The sequence below is a fragment of the Macrobrachium rosenbergii genome, chromosome 9 (assembly GCF_040412425.1).
Source record: "Macrobrachium rosenbergii isolate ZJJX-2024 chromosome 9, ASM4041242v1, whole genome shotgun sequence".
Lineage (NCBI taxonomy): Eukaryota > Metazoa > Arthropoda > Malacostraca > Decapoda > Palaemonidae > Macrobrachium > Macrobrachium rosenbergii.
The window spans coordinates 23,000,568-23,021,699 of NC_089749.1; the positions used below are offsets into that span (position 1 = coordinate 23,000,568).

At 36.6% G+C, this 21,132-nt stretch overlaps 1 protein-coding gene and 1 pseudogene across 1 annotated transcript in view; one reads left to right on the top strand and one right to left on the bottom strand.

The window, feature by feature from the left end:
- Positions 1–8,084, top strand: part of LOC136841599 (E3 ubiquitin-protein ligase ZNF598) — a 31,561-nt gene extending 23,477 nt beyond the window's left edge. Inside the window, exons 6-8 of the mRNA XM_067108671.1 lie at positions 28–1,756; positions 5,612–5,804; positions 6,586–8,084. Of these exons, the coding sequence (XP_066964772.1) occupies positions 28–1,756; positions 5,612–5,794 (1,912 nt within the window). The 3' untranslated portion in view covers positions 5,795–5,804; positions 6,586–8,084. The remainder of the gene's footprint in view (positions 1–27; positions 1,757–5,611; positions 5,805–6,585) is intronic.
- A 7,716-nt stretch (positions 8,085–15,800) lies between these two features.
- Positions 15,801–20,903, bottom strand: LOC136841601 (trypsin-1-like; annotated as a pseudogene).
- Positions 20,904–21,132: the final 229 nt, after the last annotated feature.

Sequence of the window (21,132 nt, forward strand, 5' to 3'; positions counted from 1 at the left end):
GTGTGTTCATGATTTATTACTTTCTAGGAGAGACCGTGATTATGAGGATATGAGGATCTCGGAAGAATTGGATGACCGGCCCCCACCTGTGACACAGCAGATAGACATTAATTGTGTGCAAGATTTTCCTTCCCTGAATGGACCAGGTCCAGGGTCTGGAGTGGAAGGTGGAGGTGGGGGCACAAAATCCATGGCCACACATCTTGCTCAACAAAATCGTTTTACTGTAAGGACCAGGGGTGGAAGGAATATGAATGAAGAAGAATTCCCATCATTAGGATCAACCAGTGTTACTGTTAGTACAGCTCAAGCAACTGCTCACTCACCGTCATCACCTACAACTTCAGTCCACCTCAAAGTTAATACTAAAAAAGCTGTAAAAGATGGCCAAGGTGCTGGCCAGAGGAGTAGTAATGTGTCCATTCAGTACAATCGTACAATACCAGCTGCAACGAATATTGATACAGCTGAGACAGATAATAAGGAAAATAATGGTAAATCAAAAGGAGCGCAGATTGGTGTTATATCCCATAGCAGTAATATAACATTACAAAGTAAAGCAAATAACAAAAATAAATCAAAAGGTCTAGATGAAGATTTTCCTGCCTTATCAATATCAAAATCTAATAATATGAGCACTGTTGGGTGGGGGTCAACTGTAGTGCCAGCATCTACGCCTGTTCAGGCAAAAACTTTAAAAACCTCTAAAAGTGACTTTCCATCTCTTGGACCATCTATGGGTGCACCTTCAGTAGCACCCTCAAAACCAGGAAAGAAATTTAATAGTAGTGATTTCCCAACATTAGCTCCGAATGCAGAAAGTCAAACACAAATGAGGAATTATCATGGCTGTTCCAGTGTTACCATTCCAGTGAGCAATGCATGGACGAATTCAATAGACCAAGTTCCTAAGCCATCAGAACCTGGAGAAAATGTTAATGGACCTAAAGGTAAAAAAAAGAAAAAAGGTAATAAGACTTCAGATAACAGTGCTAACACTAGTGGTGTGACTCAGGGAAACATGTCGAATGGCACAGCAAAGCCCCCATCTTCCAAGAAAAAGCCACGAGGCCTCCATAACATTTTTGATGATAGTGATGATGAAAATGGCATCAAAACTGACCTCTCTATGGGAAAGTTGGGTGATTATGAATCTGTAGCACCACCCGTTGCATCTTCAAACATGAAGATGATAAGTAGTGATGCCATCAATGAAAGGAAAAAGTCAGAGTTGAAGATTGGAACTTTGCAGAAACCTCCACCTAAGTTGGACAGTGAAGAAGCTTTTCCTTCTTTGGGGGGTGCATCGTCAATGTTGTCTACATCAACCTGGTCATCTCCGGCTAAAAAAGCTGCCCCTCCTGGGTTCTTTACCAAACCGAGGGTGCCTCCAGGGTTTACTGCTACAGACATGACATTTACTAGTAGTTCTGGAGAGAAATTTGCCATCTCTCCAACTTCAGAAGCAGCCGCAACATCACCTGTATTTACTACTCAACCCCCACCTACTTACTCATTTCATCTTCCACCAAATTTTGAACAACGTAACAAGGCCTTAATTAAGACAATTCATGATGAATGTGGAGGTGATGAAGAGAAGTTTGAATGTTTCAAACAACTTGCTGGAGCTCTCAGAAGTGGCGAACTACCAGGCCAGGCGTACTATGAACAGTGTCGATCTGTCATGGGGAAGGCTACCTTCCACAAAATTCTCCCTGAATTGCTTGTTCTTTTACCAGACATTAAAAAGCAACAGGTAAGTTGTCTCAAGTACTTAATGTTCTCTTCTACAGAGAATATAACTGCAATTTTCTTTTGTAGTGTCGTCGTTTGGCAGTGTACATGTACTTAGAAACCTATGTTAAAGTAAAAGTGAAAACATTCCTTCAGTAATACAAACCATTCCTTTTACGTACGAGTATTCATCAGTGCAAGCTGGAATCAGTCCATGAAATCGATGGCAAGATAGTTAACTGGTGAGAACCCTCCACTTGCATGTCATCATCAGGGACTTATGTGGCTGTGGTCGAATTGGCATGTCTCATCCTTTTTGTTGTATGTATGGTGTTTGTGTTTTTTTGTTTAATATGGAATGAAAGATGTGAAGGACGTGAGTGGTTCTTGGCTACTTTTATGTCCTTGTTGTTAGAAAAAGTTTTGTTCTGCATTTGTGCTTGGAGTTGCTGGCTGGTTTCCATCACAGTGGAGAAGTTCAGCAGGAGCATAGGAAGGCTAAAAGATGCTTGCAAGTTTTTCATAGGGGATTACTCCACCTTCAGTACTGGTGAATCTCTTTGGCTCTTTTCTCCTGGACTCTCCTTACCATCTACTCGAGCTGGTTATGATCATGTAGGTGACCAGCCCATGCACTCTTTCAGTACCAATCCAGGTGTGCATGCCCAGCTCTTCTTAGGTAAAATTGCAGCTGCTGTTTGTAATTAGCCACCTCCTCCTAGTGCTTTGTCACAGTCATTGTTGTTCATGTGAGCACCCTTCTTCTTTTTGGGTTGGCAATGGTATTCACTCACCTGTGGGGTAACATCATCTGTAGATAGGTTGACATGTTCCACTGAATGTGCTCATGAACAAATCTCCCTTCACTTCCAAAACATGAGGACTGCACTGGATTTTTTCCATGTTTGTGCCTCTGCTGAGACATGCAAAGAAGGCACCCATTCCCAGAGATTCCCTGTGGCCCTTCTTTTCTGTTTGCTATATATGTTGAGTCATCCTCAACTACCATCTTCTCTGATTGGTATCATAGACAGGATCTCTCTCTGGTTAGAGCTCCTTTAGCAGCTGATTGTGAACTGACTTGTCCATCTTCATTGAGACAACCCCTTTTTAGTCCCTGTGGTGAAGCCTAATGCTCTGCCTTGCGTGAGGTCTAACAACTAAATTGCATGATGGTCATGCCCACCTCTTTAGCTTCAGCTTATAAAGTGAGATGTGACTCCTCAGCCTAACTTGGCCACTGAAGAGCCCTTGGGAGAGGCCTTCAATGAAAATCTCACACTCAAGACCTGATTTACTATTCTTAGCCTCATTGTAGTGTGTTGATGAGTTGCACAGGCTTTTTCATTGTATTGGGCTCTCAGAAAGCTGGGTATTCTTGTTCTTGTTCATGAGGTTAGGCACTCAGAATACTATTAGTTTCTGGAAAGAGCCTTGAGAATCTCCTGGACCCCACCCTTTGAGAATTTGCTAGTTGGGAGGTGGAAGAGGTGCTTTTGTGCCCAGGGTGAGCTCTCTGGCAGTCTGATGAGTGCCTGACTTCTTAAACCAGTGTCAGGGTCTCTGGAGGACTGGCAAGTGCAAGAGAGAGGTACCAGAACATGCTTTCTTTCTGGCTTCATGAAGCGATCAAGCTGACAAACAGTTTGTTCTATAAGGAAGACATTTTGTCCAGTCTGGATGAAGGCTTACGAAGCCAGAGGTGTTGGTCCACCTTTATCCATTTGGGGAAGTTGCTATTAGCTTGGTCTTCTATCTCTAGACTTCAGAGTTTGGCGTATCATGTTCATGAGTAGATGCGGATGTGAGAAAGCAACAGGTCTTTGGTTCACATGTTTGGCAACACCAGACTACCTTTACTTCATTTTACTCGAGAGATGTTTCCCAATTCCTTAGACCCTTTTCTTTAGAACTTATGGTGGCTGCCCAACAGGTCATGTGTTCTCCAAACACCTATCAGACAAAAAAGTATCTCGCCTAAGTACTTGGATATCGAAGGCTGGAGGGTGAATGGGTAGTGAGTGGCTGACTCTCCTTTCTCGCCTGCTTCCTTTTGCAAGGAAGCACTCTCTCTGATCTTCTATCTAACTAAGGGCGCCAGTTGAAGCTATTTATGAACGCATCAGTTTATAACCTGTGTTACCCTGTCTTTGTTCTCTGAAGTTTTCCTGCATTGTGCAGTTAGAACCTCAAAAGTTCCAGCACAGATATAATGCATTACTACCTTAAAACAATTTTCATTGTATTTTAATAATGTATTTACATTTTTATCTGTTTACTTGTTAATATTTAATTTTTCCCCAGTAACTGGTCTCCTCTTTCTGTATTGTCTCATATCATCTGTTATTTCTTTCAAATAAACACCGTATTCTTCCGAAGCCTGAAGTTCAAGTCAGTGGCCCTTGTGGTCTTGTTCCATCTTCTGAATAATAATTGTAATAATTAAGATACATCTCACTGTGGCTCGGGTCCCTATCAATCTTTCATCACTATGCCAGATTGTGTTGGAGGTTACAGGAGTCATTGCTCTTCTGCTCATGATTGTGACTAGGAGCAGGGCATTTCAGGGTGGAAATTCAACTTTTCATTCAGTTGAGATACTTCTCCCACCTAAGGAGTGAGTCTCCTACATAAAACTACACAAAAGGTAATGTTTTATATTACCTTGAGAATAAGTCGCAAACTTGCAAAGTAATTTCTGTTTTGTTAAGTAAAGCCCATAATACCTAAGAAAAAGGTGCATGATGATAGCAAGTGAGTTAGGGCACCCACCTTACCACCAGTTAACTGTTCTGTTACCAAGTTTCAGTGATGATTCCAGCTCACACTAAGGAATACTCATGCTTAGAAGGCTCTCGTTTGTATACGTATTGGGAATTTGTTGTAATTGTTCATTTGATAATCTAAGATTACGCTGATTAGTAGAATTTACAATTTTACCCTGGTAGAGTTGGCAGTAAGGATTTGTAAATTATGGGTAAACAGGATACAGTTGGAAGAAAGTAAAGGGCGTGAATGCGGTGTATAAGGCAGAGAGAAGAGTGCAACTAGATCCCTGATTGTTGCTGCAAAGAACCTACATTACTCTCCAGGGTGTGCCAGACAGGGTTAATAAGTTGAATTGGAAGCAAAATAGATTATGGTGAAACTGATTGAATTATAAGTTCAGTAGCAAAGTTAGTGTATTGTCTATTATTTATTGTCTTCCAAGATGTTTGCAGTCTTTTCTCCCCAGTGATTTTTTACTTTTTTTTTCTATCTATAAATGACTCCTCCTATTCCATTCATATATTTCTTTTACTCTCCCCCCTTCCCCCTACCAGTAGTGATTTTTTTTTCTCCAAACATATGTGATAGTTGTTAACAGTAATAGTATTGAAAAGAATGGTAACTAAATCTCTTGGCCAAATAAATAGAGTCAGTTGCTAGATGGTATTCTTTCAAAAATTTTACTCACTTTTGAAAATGAAGTTTTCAGTCTTCTTTTTTTATCCCGGAATGTTTTACAAAATAAATAATGATGCTCTTAGGGATAGTGGTTTTTGACTGTGATGAAACAGATTAGTTTGGGATTTTGCTTGGGATTTAATTTTGTTCAGAAATTTGTTGTAGAGCAGTTTTTGTGATTCACTCTGAAGTAGATGAGCAGAGCAGAATGTGAGCAAAAAGGTAAAAGTGGGGAGGTGAATTTAGTTAGCATCTACTGTGACCACATAAAAATGATCCTGTTTTAACTATATGTTGGATGGGGAATACAGTACTTGGCTTAACAGCCATAGTGAATAAAATTAAGCATAACATTTGGAAAATTTTGTTTAACAGACTGAAGTTACAACTGTGGGTGATATTGTCATCGTATTTTTATTTTGTATTTTAGGAGGTTTTAGCAGCTTATAGAAAAGTTGATGGTGGACGAGGATGCACTACGTTGTTTGCTGTTTGTGGTATGTGCAAGCAAGTTTTGTGTCAGGAAGATTATAGCAAGCATATGGAAATTCACGATGAGGTAGCAGATTTCCCCTCACTCTCTGAAGTATCTTCTCACATTATCAAGAAGTGAATTATTTAAAGTAAGTATTTTGGATGAGAAAAATTTTCTTGATGTTTCTTTTGTTTGTGTCAAATTGGAATATTTCTACCTTTGACATAAACTCTTCTGTGTGCAAACCTCTTAGTTTACTCATGTTTAACTCTTGAAATGGAGGTTATTTTTATTATATTAAGAGGAATAACAAAACTATTGAACTAATTTATTTAGCTTGCACAAGCCTGGATCAGATGAAACTTGAATCATAGGTAGATAACAGGATTCCTGAACATTTCTCTTGGGTGAATAGCTTTGTCAGTGAAGTAGTGATGGGTAGTAGTTGAAATTGATGTCTGTTGCTTATTGGCTCATGGAAGTCTTTGGTAGGCCTAGTAATAGTTGGTAGGAAGATGATGAACTCCAGTGATAACCAGCTTCATTACTACCCATTTTCAGCCTTCAGGAGCTGAAGCTCATTTATTTCTCGTAGCATATCAGCATCACCTGTGACCAAAGTAGCTACTTCACTAAAGTGAAATAAGTTTGTATTTTGCTTGGACACAGAAAACTGTAAATAATTCTTATACTCCATAATTATAAACCAATTATTGTTCAGTGCCTTTGTCCCTGGACCTGTTGGTATCATGCTTATCTCTTGGTTTGCTGAGGCTGTGAATGACTTTGTGACATAGCATTATGAGTACTCACCTGAGAGGATCATTCAAGAATTCTTTTATCTGTAAATAACTTGTATTTTGGCTGACCTTATCATGTGGAGGATCAACTATAAGAGATTTAAAATTATTCATATTAATATTATACAGGATGTAGTGTTTTTTGGACCAAACTTCAAGGAAGATCCAGCTTGTCTTCACTTCATAACTATATCCAGCATTGGATGGGGAAATAGAGCGAGCGTTTTGTACAAGTGTGATAGATTGAGTCCTCAAGTCTGTGTCTTGCAGGTATAATGTTAAAGAAAATTTTTTGTACTTATTTCACAGACTCTGAGTTTGATTTTATTTTAAGGATACGTTAATTTAATGCTACTTGGACTACACCATTTATCTATTCAGGTAAATCTCTTCTTATCTAGGCACTTTACTCGAGTATTTGATTTATATATGAATGACTAAAATGAGTACATGTAGATGTTTATGTTTCATGATTAAGTTCCTTGAGTATGTTGCAAATGCTTCAAAATCAATAAACATATCAGTAGTTATTGTGGCATCAGCATTTTATATTGACTAAAAAAAAATTGCATTTTTACCAAATATACACAAAGAAAAGTTTTTTCTGGCAGATTTAAGACTAGTATATTGATTCTAAGAGACTAATGTGCATGCAGGTACTGCAGTCAAACAGAAACTGTTATTGTTAGATATTTAAACATTAAATTTCTGCTGAAAGAGCAGAATGTCTGGATTTTTTCTTTTCTATGAATGTTAGGCTGTTATCCAAAGATTGATCTAAGTTTGCCAGTGGGATGCAAAACTTATCTGTCTTATTTTTTATTTTTGCTGTAGTAATCATTGCTTCGATTTACCATTTCTTTTGACTTTTTCTAATTAGATTTTATCTTGAGTGTGGACGGAGCAGTTTTGTCTTTTGCTGATATCGTGCTATTTTGTAATCATTTTTATATTAACATTATTATCCTTTTTGAAAATTTCATCTTTAAAGAGGAAGATCAGTGATGGTCTTTTCTTTTGTTAAATCTTGATACTGTTATAAATACATTTAATACCTTGAAGCTTTATGAAGACTGCTGTCCTTACTTGGGAACGTATTCCTTAGAAGTTTTAGATGTATCAGTACATCAAGATTCAGTTCATAAAAAGGGTCTTGTATACTACAGTCCGACCTCTTTAAACTGGCACCCTTGGGACTGGGCCACTGCCAGATCAAAGAAAATCCTGGATGGCAGAAGTCACCCCTGAGAAACCCCCTATGTAAAGAAAGTCTTGCCAGCTCATGCCACATACATATTGCTGTTATGAAAAGTAGAAAAAAGCTTATGAATAATCACTATGTCATTCATTAGGCTTAATTCCTTATGAAAATTCTGGCATGCTCCAGATGAAGCTACCCGTAAATGCTTACACCGTAGCTGTGTCGGAGCGTAAACCACTTCGTAAGCGCACTGTCGAATTCTGTATTTGGCACTTCAAAGTTTTCTGGCTTTTGTTTTCAGGAAAAACATAAAAATCTGCTGCTTTTGTTTCTTTAGACCTGTACATATGTGTGAGAGAGAGCCTGTACATATGTGAGAGAGAGAGAGAGAGAGAGAGAGAGAGAGAGAGAGAGAGAGAGAGAGAGAGAGAGAGAGAGAGAGAGAGAGAGAGAGAGAGAGAGAGAGAGACTATTGGTTGGTTAGCCTGATTTAGTGTATGAATATCAGCATTTAACCTAATGAACTTTTGCTTTTAGGCCTATTTATTAGTAAGAAACTAACTCCTATTATATGCATTATATGGTATCTACAAAACAGACAGGCCTAACCTAGCATAGTGTAATCTTTAGAAAATGCATCTCGCACTATACATGATGTATATGATGAAATTATGTTTTAATGGTCACACGGTACATAAGATAGGATGATACATAAGTATAAATGCAGATCTTTTGTATGCTGTATGTTTTTGAGGTTCACAGAATGATTTTGTTGGAAATAAACTGTGTTTGTTTATTTACGGAGCAAGCTTCAGTTCTAAAATCCAAAAAAAAAAACAAAAATTGAAACATGGTGCCGCCCTTGTAGCCGCTCAAGAACTGATGGCGGCAGAATAAAAAAAAATCCCTGATCATGGGAGTTGCCGGACCACAGAGTGCCAGATTAAGAAGGTCAGACTATTATTTTTATTCTATTTATATAGTTTAATATATTGAGACCTCAGAAAACTATAGGTTCTCAAAATATGCATCCACATTATTTGGTCATAAGTGAAAGGGTGAAGTTGGACTATGATTAAAGACAAGTATGACATCTTTCCATTTGTGATCTTGAACCATTAGTTATCTCCCATTTCAGAAATAATTGTTTGGCTCTTAATAAATTTAGAAATGTCATAGAACTTTTCTGCTATGGTCATGAGTCACCGTAGTATCTTTTCAGTTGTGGGTCATTCTTTATGAAGTGTCGATCCCTTTAAGTCTTTGCATTTGTTATCTTTTCTTTAGTTTTTCATTTTGTTCTTTTTGAAGTGGCATATCAGCAAGTTTTAGCTCGCAACACCGTTTTATTTACTGCAAACTGATATTGGTTTCTGGTGATGTCATGTAACATTCTTTTGGCGGTGAAACTGAATTTCTGTAAACTAGCAATTCTATGATTTTATTCTTTTCATAGAGTATTGCTTGTATAAGAGGTTTTCCGTATTAAGTTCAACAAGGTAACAAGGTGTTTCTCTCTTAGATTATATGTGTAGACTGTGAAGAATGTCCGACTTTCTGGAATTTTTAATCGGTTGCAAATTTTTAGAACCTCTATGACGTAGGTATGAGAAATGGGCTGGGAAGAAAAAATTGAAGAATTTAACCATTGGATTGCTGTCTATGTCTCTCAGGAGAGATTTGAGTATATTTAAAAGTAACCACCTGTGTCATGCATATTGTGTACAGTTTTCCACAAGTAAATAGTGTGTGGGTTGTTATTTTTATCAATGCCAAAGTGGTGTTGGTTGTCTGTATTATGCTAATTGGTTAGTTATGAAACTAATTAAATACTATTGTTTTGAGTGCTGTAATATACATGTGAACAACATTTTAGTCTCGTTTGCAGTCAGTGTAATGGTTGAGTTACAATGTCATATTTTATTGATATTAAATTCTAATTGTCTTCAAAACATAGCACAATTTGATATTGGTAATGCTGGCTTTTCTTGGTCGTGAAGTATCAGGAATTGGTATTTACTGCTATATTTTTCATAAAAACCCACTTAGAAAGATCTTCCATAGATTCGTGTGTTTATTGTACATTTTATTGCCTTTAGGAATTATAAAAAAGAGTGCTGTGCCTGCCTGGGTAGATCATTTATCGGAATCCTCATATTTGTTGGTTTGTTTAATTTTAGAATACTGGGGTTTTTGTTATTTTTCATTTGTATGCTAATGAAATCTAGAGGAAAAATCAGGAAGATGTTGAAAAATATGTGTGGTAGAGGTGTACTTACTCTTCAGCTTTAACTGGGAGTGGAATCTGTGAAGGGATTGAATGTTTAGCTTCTCACATTGATGATAATAGATAAATTATTATTATTATTATTATTATTATTATTATTATTATTATTATTATTATTATTAGCAGCAGCAGCAGTGTAAGTAGTAGTAGTAGTAGTAGTAGTAGTAGTAGTAGTAGTAGTAGTAGTAGTAGTAGAAGTAGTAGTAGTAGTAGGCCATTGATCATGAAGATCTGCTTGTGTACTGGTTGGTAGGAGGAGGCACTCAAAGAAAAGGTTTTTATGGATAATGTTGTTTACCTTCCTTCAAGGCACAAAGTTTAGGGGAAAAATTTGGTATAAAATTTGAGAATTTTCCAATTACAGTAGATATAGATTGATGAATACAGCATAGGCATTTGTGTTAGCTCAGTCCCAAATCCATAACAGAAGTAGAAAGCTACAAGATATTTGTATTTAGAATATTTTATTCTTGTAAAACATGCAAGGTTTGGCTCTAAGTGAAGGTTTATTAATAATCAGATGTAACGAGTTTCTGAATCATGTTTATGGACTCGGATAGCTTCCTTAAAGAAATTCACAAACGAGATAAAAATTGGAGCCTTTTGTTTTTTTAATTTATTTAGCAGTCTCTTTTGAGTTGATATGCTTATTAGTTGATATGTTACATGCCTTTGCTTGTAGAAATAAAATTTTCCTCTCACTTTTCGTACATTTCTCTATATTGTATTTTTCTTTTGGTGTGCTATAGTTAGTTTTTAGTGATGGAGTAGAAGAAATAGCTCTTCAACAACCTTTATGTTAGGGACTACCTTTCTTGCATACCTGGTTGGAAGTTTATTGCTTTCTATAGCTATGTATTATAGAAAATATAGAGTATTGGGTAAAAGCCAATATGAGTAAAGCCAATATGAGTATTATTAATATCACCAGAAAACTCATGTCGTTCCAGTTTGTCATTTGGACTAATTAAAGGTCATCAGTAATTTTCCAAAAGAACAAACATTACTGTTTTTTTAGGTCTGATTTTAGTAATCAAGAATTACTATTTAATGCTCACATTTCTGTGTTAAGATGTTAAAGTTTTATATTTTTGACCTCATATGTACCTTATAAGTTCCTTAGTGTCTGTAAGATGAATACAGAGTAAGGTCTTTTTAGTCTTAAAAATTGGCAAGTGTATATTGACTTATTGTGCATGGTTGATGGTATGTTCTTTCTGACATACTCTATCAAATATTTTGCATTACCAGCTTTTGGTTTGATTTCTTGTTTTTATGTTTTGAAGAAATTACTCATTATGACTTATGATTTGGTATGTTAAAATTATGTACAGTATTTTCACTTGAAAGAAACTGAAACTCAAGGTAACTGTTTATTGTAGTTCTAACTTCTTAGTCTTGAATAAGGTATGCATAAATGGTTAAGAATTGTTTGAGAACATACAGTTCTCAGCCTAAGAATTTAATTTTGTAATGAGCCAGAAATAATTATTTCTAGGAGTTACCCATAATATTTTTTATTTTACATTGGATATGCCTTGGGATTGAATTGTGCAATTCGGTTGGGGACCTTTTTTTGTTCCTGACTTCACATTTAGTCTAAAAGCTTTGCACTTACCACAGGTAAGTGTATGGATGGTTATTATTATTGATAAATACTGTAGTTTACCCTGACCATTGTTTTCAGCGCATAATGGTAACTACTGTGTAAAACAGTGGTTTCATTTGCACTGTCTAGACCTCGCTGGCATGAGGTCGTTGTGCCGAAAGGGCGTAATTTGTGCTTTCAGTTACTGAGAAATACACAGATTTAGAACCACTTACTCAGTCCAAGGGCAAAGTGATCTGTGATGGTCTTTAGAGAGGAAAATATATCCTAGTTAACCTGAAGCATTTGCAATTATGTGTTGACAGGTCTCCTTTAGCATGATACGACCTCATAATACCCCTTGTATATAACACTTTCCTTTGTAATGATTGTACAGTACAGTAAAGTTTATATGTCTGTGAAATATTTGTGTATATTGAAGATTTTTGTAATTGTAAGGAATTGTATTATAGAGATACAGTATTTTTTGCGATATCATGACAGTCATCCTTTTTGTATTTATTTATTATCCAGGTTTAGATATATTTTGTTGGTTTTTATTTTCCATGATGGTAATAGTGCATACTTATAAATGATCCTTGTATATGATATTCTTTGAATTTCCTCATTGCCCAGCACTTGTAATATTTTTATAATAATGTTATTTTTGATAAATTATTGTGTTTTAATGACTGAATTCAAACACTTATTTCTCTGTATGGCCTTATTGTGATTTGTGCTTTGGTACTGTGATCATTCATGATTCTTGATTATTTTTTGTAAATTTTGTGGAAATTGTTATATTCACATATTTTTATTATTACAGTTTTTATTTAAATCAAGCATAAGGTCATACCATTCGCATTTCATCATGCAATGAAGATATTGTATCAATTTTATAGCTCTTTCACTTTAAAATGTATACTCTTGTTTGAAGGTGCTCCATCTTAACTCTGCATCTTAAATTACCACCATCTTCATACTCCTTGTACAGATTTGATTGGTGTGTGATGCATGGCTTGATGTTCAGTTTCAAGGTCATTATCTATTACTGTATAAAGTATACATCAATGCGAGTTTTACTGGTTACTATAAACAAGGAGACTGTTACAATTTCCATACTGTTTATTCTAGTGGAGCACCTTACTCTGCATTTTAAAATGATCTCTCCTTGTTAAGAGGACAATGTCACTAAGTTAGATGATCGCAGAAGTTTCAGGCTTGTGGAAAATGCTCCTTGCTGAAGTTGAATATTGTATTTTCTCCATTTCTTAAGTTCAACTGAAAGGAAATAGGAATGGGCTTACAGTAACCCTGACTCAGTCCCATGAGGTGAAAATCATGTCTACGATTTGCCCTCTTGGGTGACGACATACCTGCGTTATAATTATTTCTGTTATGTGCCTGTGATTAGGAAGTGCCTATATTGTTAATAATTGCTATACGAGTTGTATGTTTTATTATATTGAAGGTTTTGTATAGTTGGTGTATATAATCAAATAAATAAGTCATTATTTTGATTTGCGTTTTTATACCTACCCTTGCTTTCCCCTTATTCACTTGTGTCCATCCATGCTTGACAACCAGCATTGGTGATAAATATGCTATTGTTCCTACAAAACTTTTTTACCTCTTAATTTATCTTTGGACAAGGACAGACATGGAGGTTTCTCCAGTGATTTCTGACCTGTGCACTTTTGTACTTGTCTTTTCCATGCTTTGTGTGTGTACAGTATGTATGTGACGAACTCTTCTCTTATTTTTTGAGAGAAAATTCTTGATTGTTTTGTTGGTCTCAGTAAGTAGTTATTGCTTGAAGCTTACAGTGTCTGTTGTTTTCTCTTTGTATTGGTCACCCTTTTATTCAGTCAGGTATTTGTTTTATAGTCTTACACTGAGGAAATTTTAAAATAATAATACTGCTTGTTATGAATGACTGTATTGCTAATGTGAGCACTCTGAACTAAATCAGTGCCAATAATCCTTGGGTTTATACCCTAGAGATAATGCTTATTCCCTTATGAATATTATATATGATATTATTATATATATATATATATATATATATATATATATTATATATATATATATATATATATATATATATATATATATATATATATATATATATATATATATAAATATAATATATATATATATATATATATAAATATAAATATATATATATATATATATATTATATATATAATATATATATATATATATATATATATATTATATATATATATATATATATATATATTGACCTCTGCAATCTACTTTGGGGAACTATAGTTAATTGATTCTTAGTCGAATCCAAGCCCCATGTCCTTCCATAGTAAAAAAGCATGCTAGTGAATTATGGGAAAATCTTGCAAAGGTCTCATACTGCACCGTTCACAAGAAGGGTTCTCAAACGAGATGGTTAGGAAAAACCATTATTGTAATCATGGCAGTAAGCTTTATCACACGTTGCCTTCTTGTGTCATTGAATATTTTGTAAAGCTGAAGATAAGCACTGAGTACTTGAGCAATAATTCCCACAATTAAGTAAACACATGGAAACTAGGAAGGGTATTTTTCGTGGACTGTGAGCGATGTCTATCATCAGCATCACTTACAAAATTTGAAATTCGTATTTTGTGCCTTAAATTCCATGTTCTTGTACTTGGGAGGCATAATCTGAATAGATTTTGGTAATCGGTAAGTATAATAGTCGTATGTCATGGATGTTATGCTAAGTAAAGTAAATGTTATGCCTTTCCAGTGAAGTCGCAGGTTTTGTTCATAGTTGAAAACAATGTGATATTTATTGCAGTCATGTTTGGGAACAAAATGTGAGGTATTCATATTTTTCTAGGTCTGGATGAAAAATTGACTTTTAATGACACTAGGTATTTTTCACTAACATTAATGAAACCTGGAATGATATGACGTGCATGAAATGCCAATCCATTTTCATGGTAATTACGAAAAAAATATTCGTATCAATTTTAAAGACCATCGTCCTATGACAAGTGAACCAGCAACATTGAAATTTTGTCAAGGGTACACGAGGATTTTCCTTCATGAACTCGCAAAAACCAGTGGTTTTCTACCTTTTTGTGACCATGGCCCATTTTTAGCATCCCTAAATACTCTTGGCCCACTGCCCTTCAGAACTGTGTAATGATAATAGAATTTTTATAAAGCATTTTCAGAACACTTAGTTTTACATTTTCATGTATGGAATTATTTTTCAGACCACTTTATTAGTTATACATTTTTATGAAGAAAAGCACTGGTCTACATTTACTGTAAATTATTTTTAATTTTTTAAATACTATTTTTAAGATGTCCGTGGCATTTCCCCCCTGGGAACTGCCCATGGCCCACAGGTTGAAAACCACTGGTCTGGACCTTACATTGAACAATGAGGTGGTCTTGTTCGGCAATTGGAAGCCGCTTAAGAATTAAGGAAGAAGAAACTCATTTAACCATTTTGATTCTCTTTATCAATAAAACTCCGATCAATGTCCCTAATGTTTAAAATTTATACTAACGAAGGAAATTAAAGGCAAATAGAATGGATGACTGGTTGAAGCTACTACCCAAATTCAGATGGTTAATTATTGCATAAAGGGAGACTATATCATTGTTATCATTCATAGATAAGAGACATTGACTAATAGTAGGTACATGAAATGATAATACTGCCGGTTAACGTACGAATGTCAAGTTTACAGGCTGCTGAAGAGCAAGAGCCCGTGCCAGCACAAGGCTGGCTTAATCTGGATAGATGCATAGAAAGTCAAGTAACTAATAATAAAAGCATTAATTCTGCCAGAAAAGATACAGCAGAATTGAAAAACAGTCTCACTAAAAATTTTTGAAGCTAAGTTGAATTGCTAGTTTTTACTTCTGACAAACGAGTACTTAAAAAAAAAAACTGGACTTAATGTACTCGGATTTCTCCTGTAAAAGAATTAGGATGAATGCAAAAAGGAAAAATTAAACAAATGACATTAGCTGTTAATACCGTGGATTTATCAGCTGAAACAATGAACAGGGACGCCTTAGGCGGCTTAATTTGCACGCTCATCATGACCGGTAACAATGCTCGATGAACGACATAGGCCTACTCAGGATCCAGAAACTGGATCCTGAGTCTGCAATAGGGTCTCGCGACAAGACAAAAAAAAAAAAAAAAAAAAATTAATGGGAAAGCGTAATTTCACAATAGCGGTTTAGAAGATCACCGCACTTTATTCAAGGAGATTAAAGCGCACTGATTTGTGATCCTTTATTGACACCTTTAACTAGACAAGCTGGGCCACTGAAGTGAGGCAGCGTTTGGTGATAACATAGATTAAGCTGGTTTTGTGCTAGCACGGGCCCTTGCTCGTAATTGTGGTAAAGTGCTGGAGGTGACGTGAGGATTGCCAAACCAACAGAGACGTTAAGAGGACTTCAGTTTTAAAGGGTGTGTGTTTCGATCCAGTTCCTGAAGTAGGCAACTTCTGTGTAGACTCCAGGGTAGTTAGGACGAGCGCAGCCGTGGCCCCAGGAGACGATTCCGTGGAGCTTTCCCCCGCAGACGAAGGGACCGCCGGAGTCTCCCTGGCAGGTGTCCTTGCCGCCTTCGGGGTATCCTGCGCACAGCATGGATTCGGTAATTTCAGAGGGCCCGTAGGACTGACGGCAACTCTCGTCGGAGACGACAGGAACGTTAACCTGAAATGGGTGAGTCCTGTCGTGATGGCTGTTTAACTGTGCATTTTCACAGGCTTACCTGTATGTATCGTCAGTAACGGTGTCATTTATTTATTTATTACTTCGTGTTCTCTGACTTTTTCTTGTTTCGATTCGGGATGACGGTTCGAGTTTCTCATTACAAATATTGAATGTTGAGATGAAAACGTGGTATTTTGTTGTTTAGACAATAGTTGTTATTGACTCACAGGAACTAATGACTATCAGAGCTGTAGGCTACGTTCTGGGTGATATCAGTCTTCACTCCTCAGCTTCCGTTCGTGATATTTTGGAGTGTCTGGTAAAGTTAAAAGTACTATTGTATTGAATATTTCTGGTCTGTAACGTTTGAATTATTTATTAGAAACGTGCAGACTTCATCAAGTAATTTCTGTTAATTTATTATTCATGATGATGTTAAAAGTTTCAGTAATGTTGGGTTCACTAATCTTGACATGATCCTAATGTTTTTTTTTTTTAATTGTGGGTGTTAGTTGCCTGAATGGAGGAACATGCTTACAGTCATTTTAGCTTTGATTTAATCATAAATTTTATCTGTTAATATAAAAAAAGATACTGGAATTAGTCTCCTATCTAAATATATCTTGTTAGCTTGTAATACGTGAAGAGAATCGGTGAGTCTGAACAAAATAGTTCATACGATATAAGAAAAGCATCACTGTGAGAAAACACATCATATAATCGTGTCTATAAATTCATTCCTATCATTCCTAAACTGTAGGGCAAATAGTCAAGTTTGTTGTACTGTACACGAGTTAGAAACCATGTTAATCCCACTTTTCCCAAAATCTGACTAAATTCCTTTGCCAAAGTGAATAGTCTAGTGCGTCGTAGAAGCTACTCCTACTTTTATGGCACACTCTGCGCTAAATGATCCACGGGGTTCCAGTGCTTGGTGATAAGCCTAACTCCACCGAGCTTTACTGCTCATGGCAAGCAAGCAAGCAAGAAGTTAGCCATCTTGAGCATTCTGTGTTTACCTTCCTGAGCCTAGCTGGAATGGAGCCTCCCTCCGTGGTGGTTCCCCATCCGGTGGTGGTGCACTGCGTCCCTGGTTCGACCAGTTCCATCTGGGCTGGAATGGCGATGGGCTGAACCATGTCGTTCATTACCAGGGGACTGGACAGCCTGATGAGGGCGATGTCGTTCTCTAAGGTCTGGTGACTGAAGTGCTCGTGGTGGTAGACATGGTCGCCGGGATGGCTTGCTCGTCACCCGAGGTGACTTGCAAGTCGAATTCTCCGGCCACGACGACGATCTTTTTCGCCGATACCCTGGGTGATGGGGAAGTGAGGGATGGTTAGCGGTTCGGTTGGAAACATCGCAGTGATAGACTTTGGTGGCTTAATTGGCAGGTTTTCTCTTAATTGATGGGAGAGAGAGGAGAGAGAGAGAGAGGAGAGAGAGAGAGAGAGAGAGAGAGAGAGAGAGAGAGAGAGAGAGGGTTAGAATACAATGCAAATTCATATGGTACGTAACATGAATAATAATTATAATAATGTGAATATGGACTGTTTATCAGAACCTTTGACCCACACAATAAACTGGAAACGACCTATTTTAGTCTGCCCATCTTTCTGCTTTTGGCTGGCATAGTATGTGTGCCTTAATGAAGAGTACAAAATATGTTCGAGTGGTGCTAAAACCTATCAAATTTAGACGGCCCATTAGAGCAAGAAGTTGATTGGAGGTAAATTTTTTGGGGCTACCCTCTTTTGCATAAGTTCTAATACATTCTTATTTACAAAGGGGAAGGGAAACTATAGTTCTGAGCTAAATTTCAACTGGATGAGATGATAAAATTTATTGGTTCATATTCATAAGAGAGACAGCCCTGGGAATTGAAGAAAAACTAAAAAAAAAAAAAAATTAGAGTAATAAAATAACAAAATTGATAATGCCAAGGTTTGGCAATAGAGGTTTTATATTTATATAAACAAAATGTACTCTACGTTAATTAACTGATAAATAGAGGCAGTTACTGAAGCTTTGCCATTTTACATGCGCCGCTCAGGAAGCAAAAGCCTGTGCTGGCGTAAGAATTGCTTAGGCTCAACAACAACAACAGTTTGACCAACAACGAAATGCGCAGGACGCTTGCTTAGGAGTCCAGATCAGTTTATCAAGATGATAGGTAATAGAATTGCTTCAGGAGTTGGAGACCTGTGGAAAAACAATCAGAATGATGGCAGTTAAAATATCATAAGAATATACCCTTGAGTACAGTGAGCAGCGGTGATGACGTAGTTCTCATTGTAGATGGAGCCACCGCAGGAGTGATAAGTTCCGAAGTGGCTCTCAACCTGCATCGAAATCTGGTGAGGGAATTCTCCTGGCTTGGCTTCGTCGCCTCCGACAATGCCTATGGGAATTGGCTTACGCCTGTAGAGCTTCGGGATCTGTGGTAGCCCTGGAAGGAAAGGAAAAGGCCTCATTAAGGTTTTCTTGTTTTTGTCATCAGAGGGCGAAAAGTAAATTTTTTTTCAGCTTCTTTTTAGAGGCCTGGTTGCTGGGGCCAATCAACATCACCCCATTCTTTCAGTTATGTTTATGGTGATCATCTACAGTAAGTAATACTTTCAAACAGTGGTGTGTGCCATAGCCTTCAACTGCAAATATATTTCTTTGTATTTTGCCTTTTACTCAGTTGATCTTTTTTTATATATTTCTTTGTAGAATAGACGTGTAGAATAGATGTTTTCCTCGTTAGCAGCTAAATATAGAAAGAAATTTACAGAAATATTCTACCCCTCTGCCTGCCTCCCCATGCTTGCCTTCCATCTCTTCATCATTAATCACTTTATACAATTTGGGCACTGGAAATCTTTTACTTCATGTAAACTTTAATAGTCCTAAGCATCTGCGTCACCTTCAGTTACAGTCACCCCTACCCCATCCCATAGCATCCAATTGGTCCCTTTTCAGACAAGTCTTTCTTTTTTTTCAGTCTTTCATCCTGGATTTGGTTTCTTGTATATTAACTTTCAACCCTCTCTTCCGTCTTTTAACGAAATCTCAACCTCTTACTTTAAATTGCTGTTTACACAAGGTCACCTAAAAAGGGAATCTCCCAGGGACCTTCCCTTTCTGCACTCCTTTATAGCATCCTCCATTGCTGAGATAACAAATATTAAATTATTTCCAAAACATTTGCTACATTTCAACTCTGAATCTTGTCCAATCGTACGGCATCGATGGTCAGAATCGTTGCGACGCCAGTTTACGAGAATTAATTAATTGTGTTAGTACCAATACTTCCTTAATGAGTCCTACTCTGTACCATCTGCTGACATCACGTTTCTAATTACAGTTAGTTGCTTGTCTTTAAGCTATGTCGAATACCCTCCCAAGATCCATAAAGCTATTTCTTTTTATAAGAGTATAGAGAAGACTTCTTGTTGTGGAAAACAGTTTCGGTTACAGCTAGGAGCCTTCTGGGAGTCTGTTAAATTCCGTTCTCAACCAGAAACATTTTGTTCAAAGAAAATTAGTAAAATTGTCTCGTGCGACGGGAATGAAGTAACCGGCAGTATTCTCTGCTGTTTAAGGTTTATGATATCATATTGTTTTCACTGGTTAAATCGGGCTATCTTGTTGATCTGATTAAAGGGCTGCCCGTTGTAGCGTCATCAAATCTGGCTGGTTTTTCAGCCTAATGGACGCCCGAGCCATCTGCAATCTTTGTATTTTCGTCTTCCAGGATTATTTAGAAGTTCACTTGTTTCCCTTTATTTGATTCATTAATTTCCCAGTTACAGCTCATGGATTTCTTGCGTAACTGTTATTGAGCAGATGTCTTTAATAGCTTGTTGAGTGTCTAGATTTTTTTTTAGTCCTTAGACAACAGATTATAAATAAATATATATATATATATATATATATATATATATATATATATATATATATATATATATACATATGTGTGTGTGTGTAGTGTGTGTGTATATATATATATATATATATATATATATATATATATATATATATATATATACATATATACACACACACACATATATACACATATACAAAACTCAACTTCGAAGGAAATAAACCGCACCAATGCCAGACGTGGTATACTAATTTCCTATATATTTATTATAAAAAAAAAAAAATCCTGTCCATATTACGGTAGGACAGGAGACATATAATTATTTGTTTTTTGACTCTGTCTTTCCACAACAGGAAGCTTCAATATAAAAAATAGCTAGCTCTATGGCATTTGAAAAAGAGCAACTGATGACGATGGAAAAGGTAGTCTTACCAATCAGATCAGTATGGCTTATTTTTATTCGAGAAACTGTAGGCTACAGTTATTTTCTTTGTTTCCGGGACAGGAGTTAGTTTTATTTGTTTTCTCAGGAAAAGATATTTTTGCTGGAAAACAGGGACACTGAGTTTAACTGACTGCTACATTAAACTGCCTAACAGCGACTTAGAATATTAATTTGACCTCATACCTGTTGAAAGAGCCACGCATAGAGCCAAGAGAGTCACCCGGCACTGCATTGTGGGAGACTTGGTTGCTGAACACAGAAGTGGAATCCGAGGCGCCTTCATCCTGGTTTTTAAACGTAAACAAAAGATTCTACGCAAGCGCAATAAACAGCGATAGTGCAGAAAAAAAATCATGCCGGGCAAATGGCGCTTTCCCATGCTTAAGACGTCAGAAGAAAAACCTAAAGCATTTTGTTTTTAGCGTTTTTACTGCAATGTTCCTCATCGCCTGTTGTTTATCCTGGGAAATGTACTGAATTACCCACAACATAAACTTATGGGAACATATGAAGGTGCGTTTGTTTGATTCAGTTACGTAATGGGATTCTTTGTGCTTTTTGAGCAAAATTT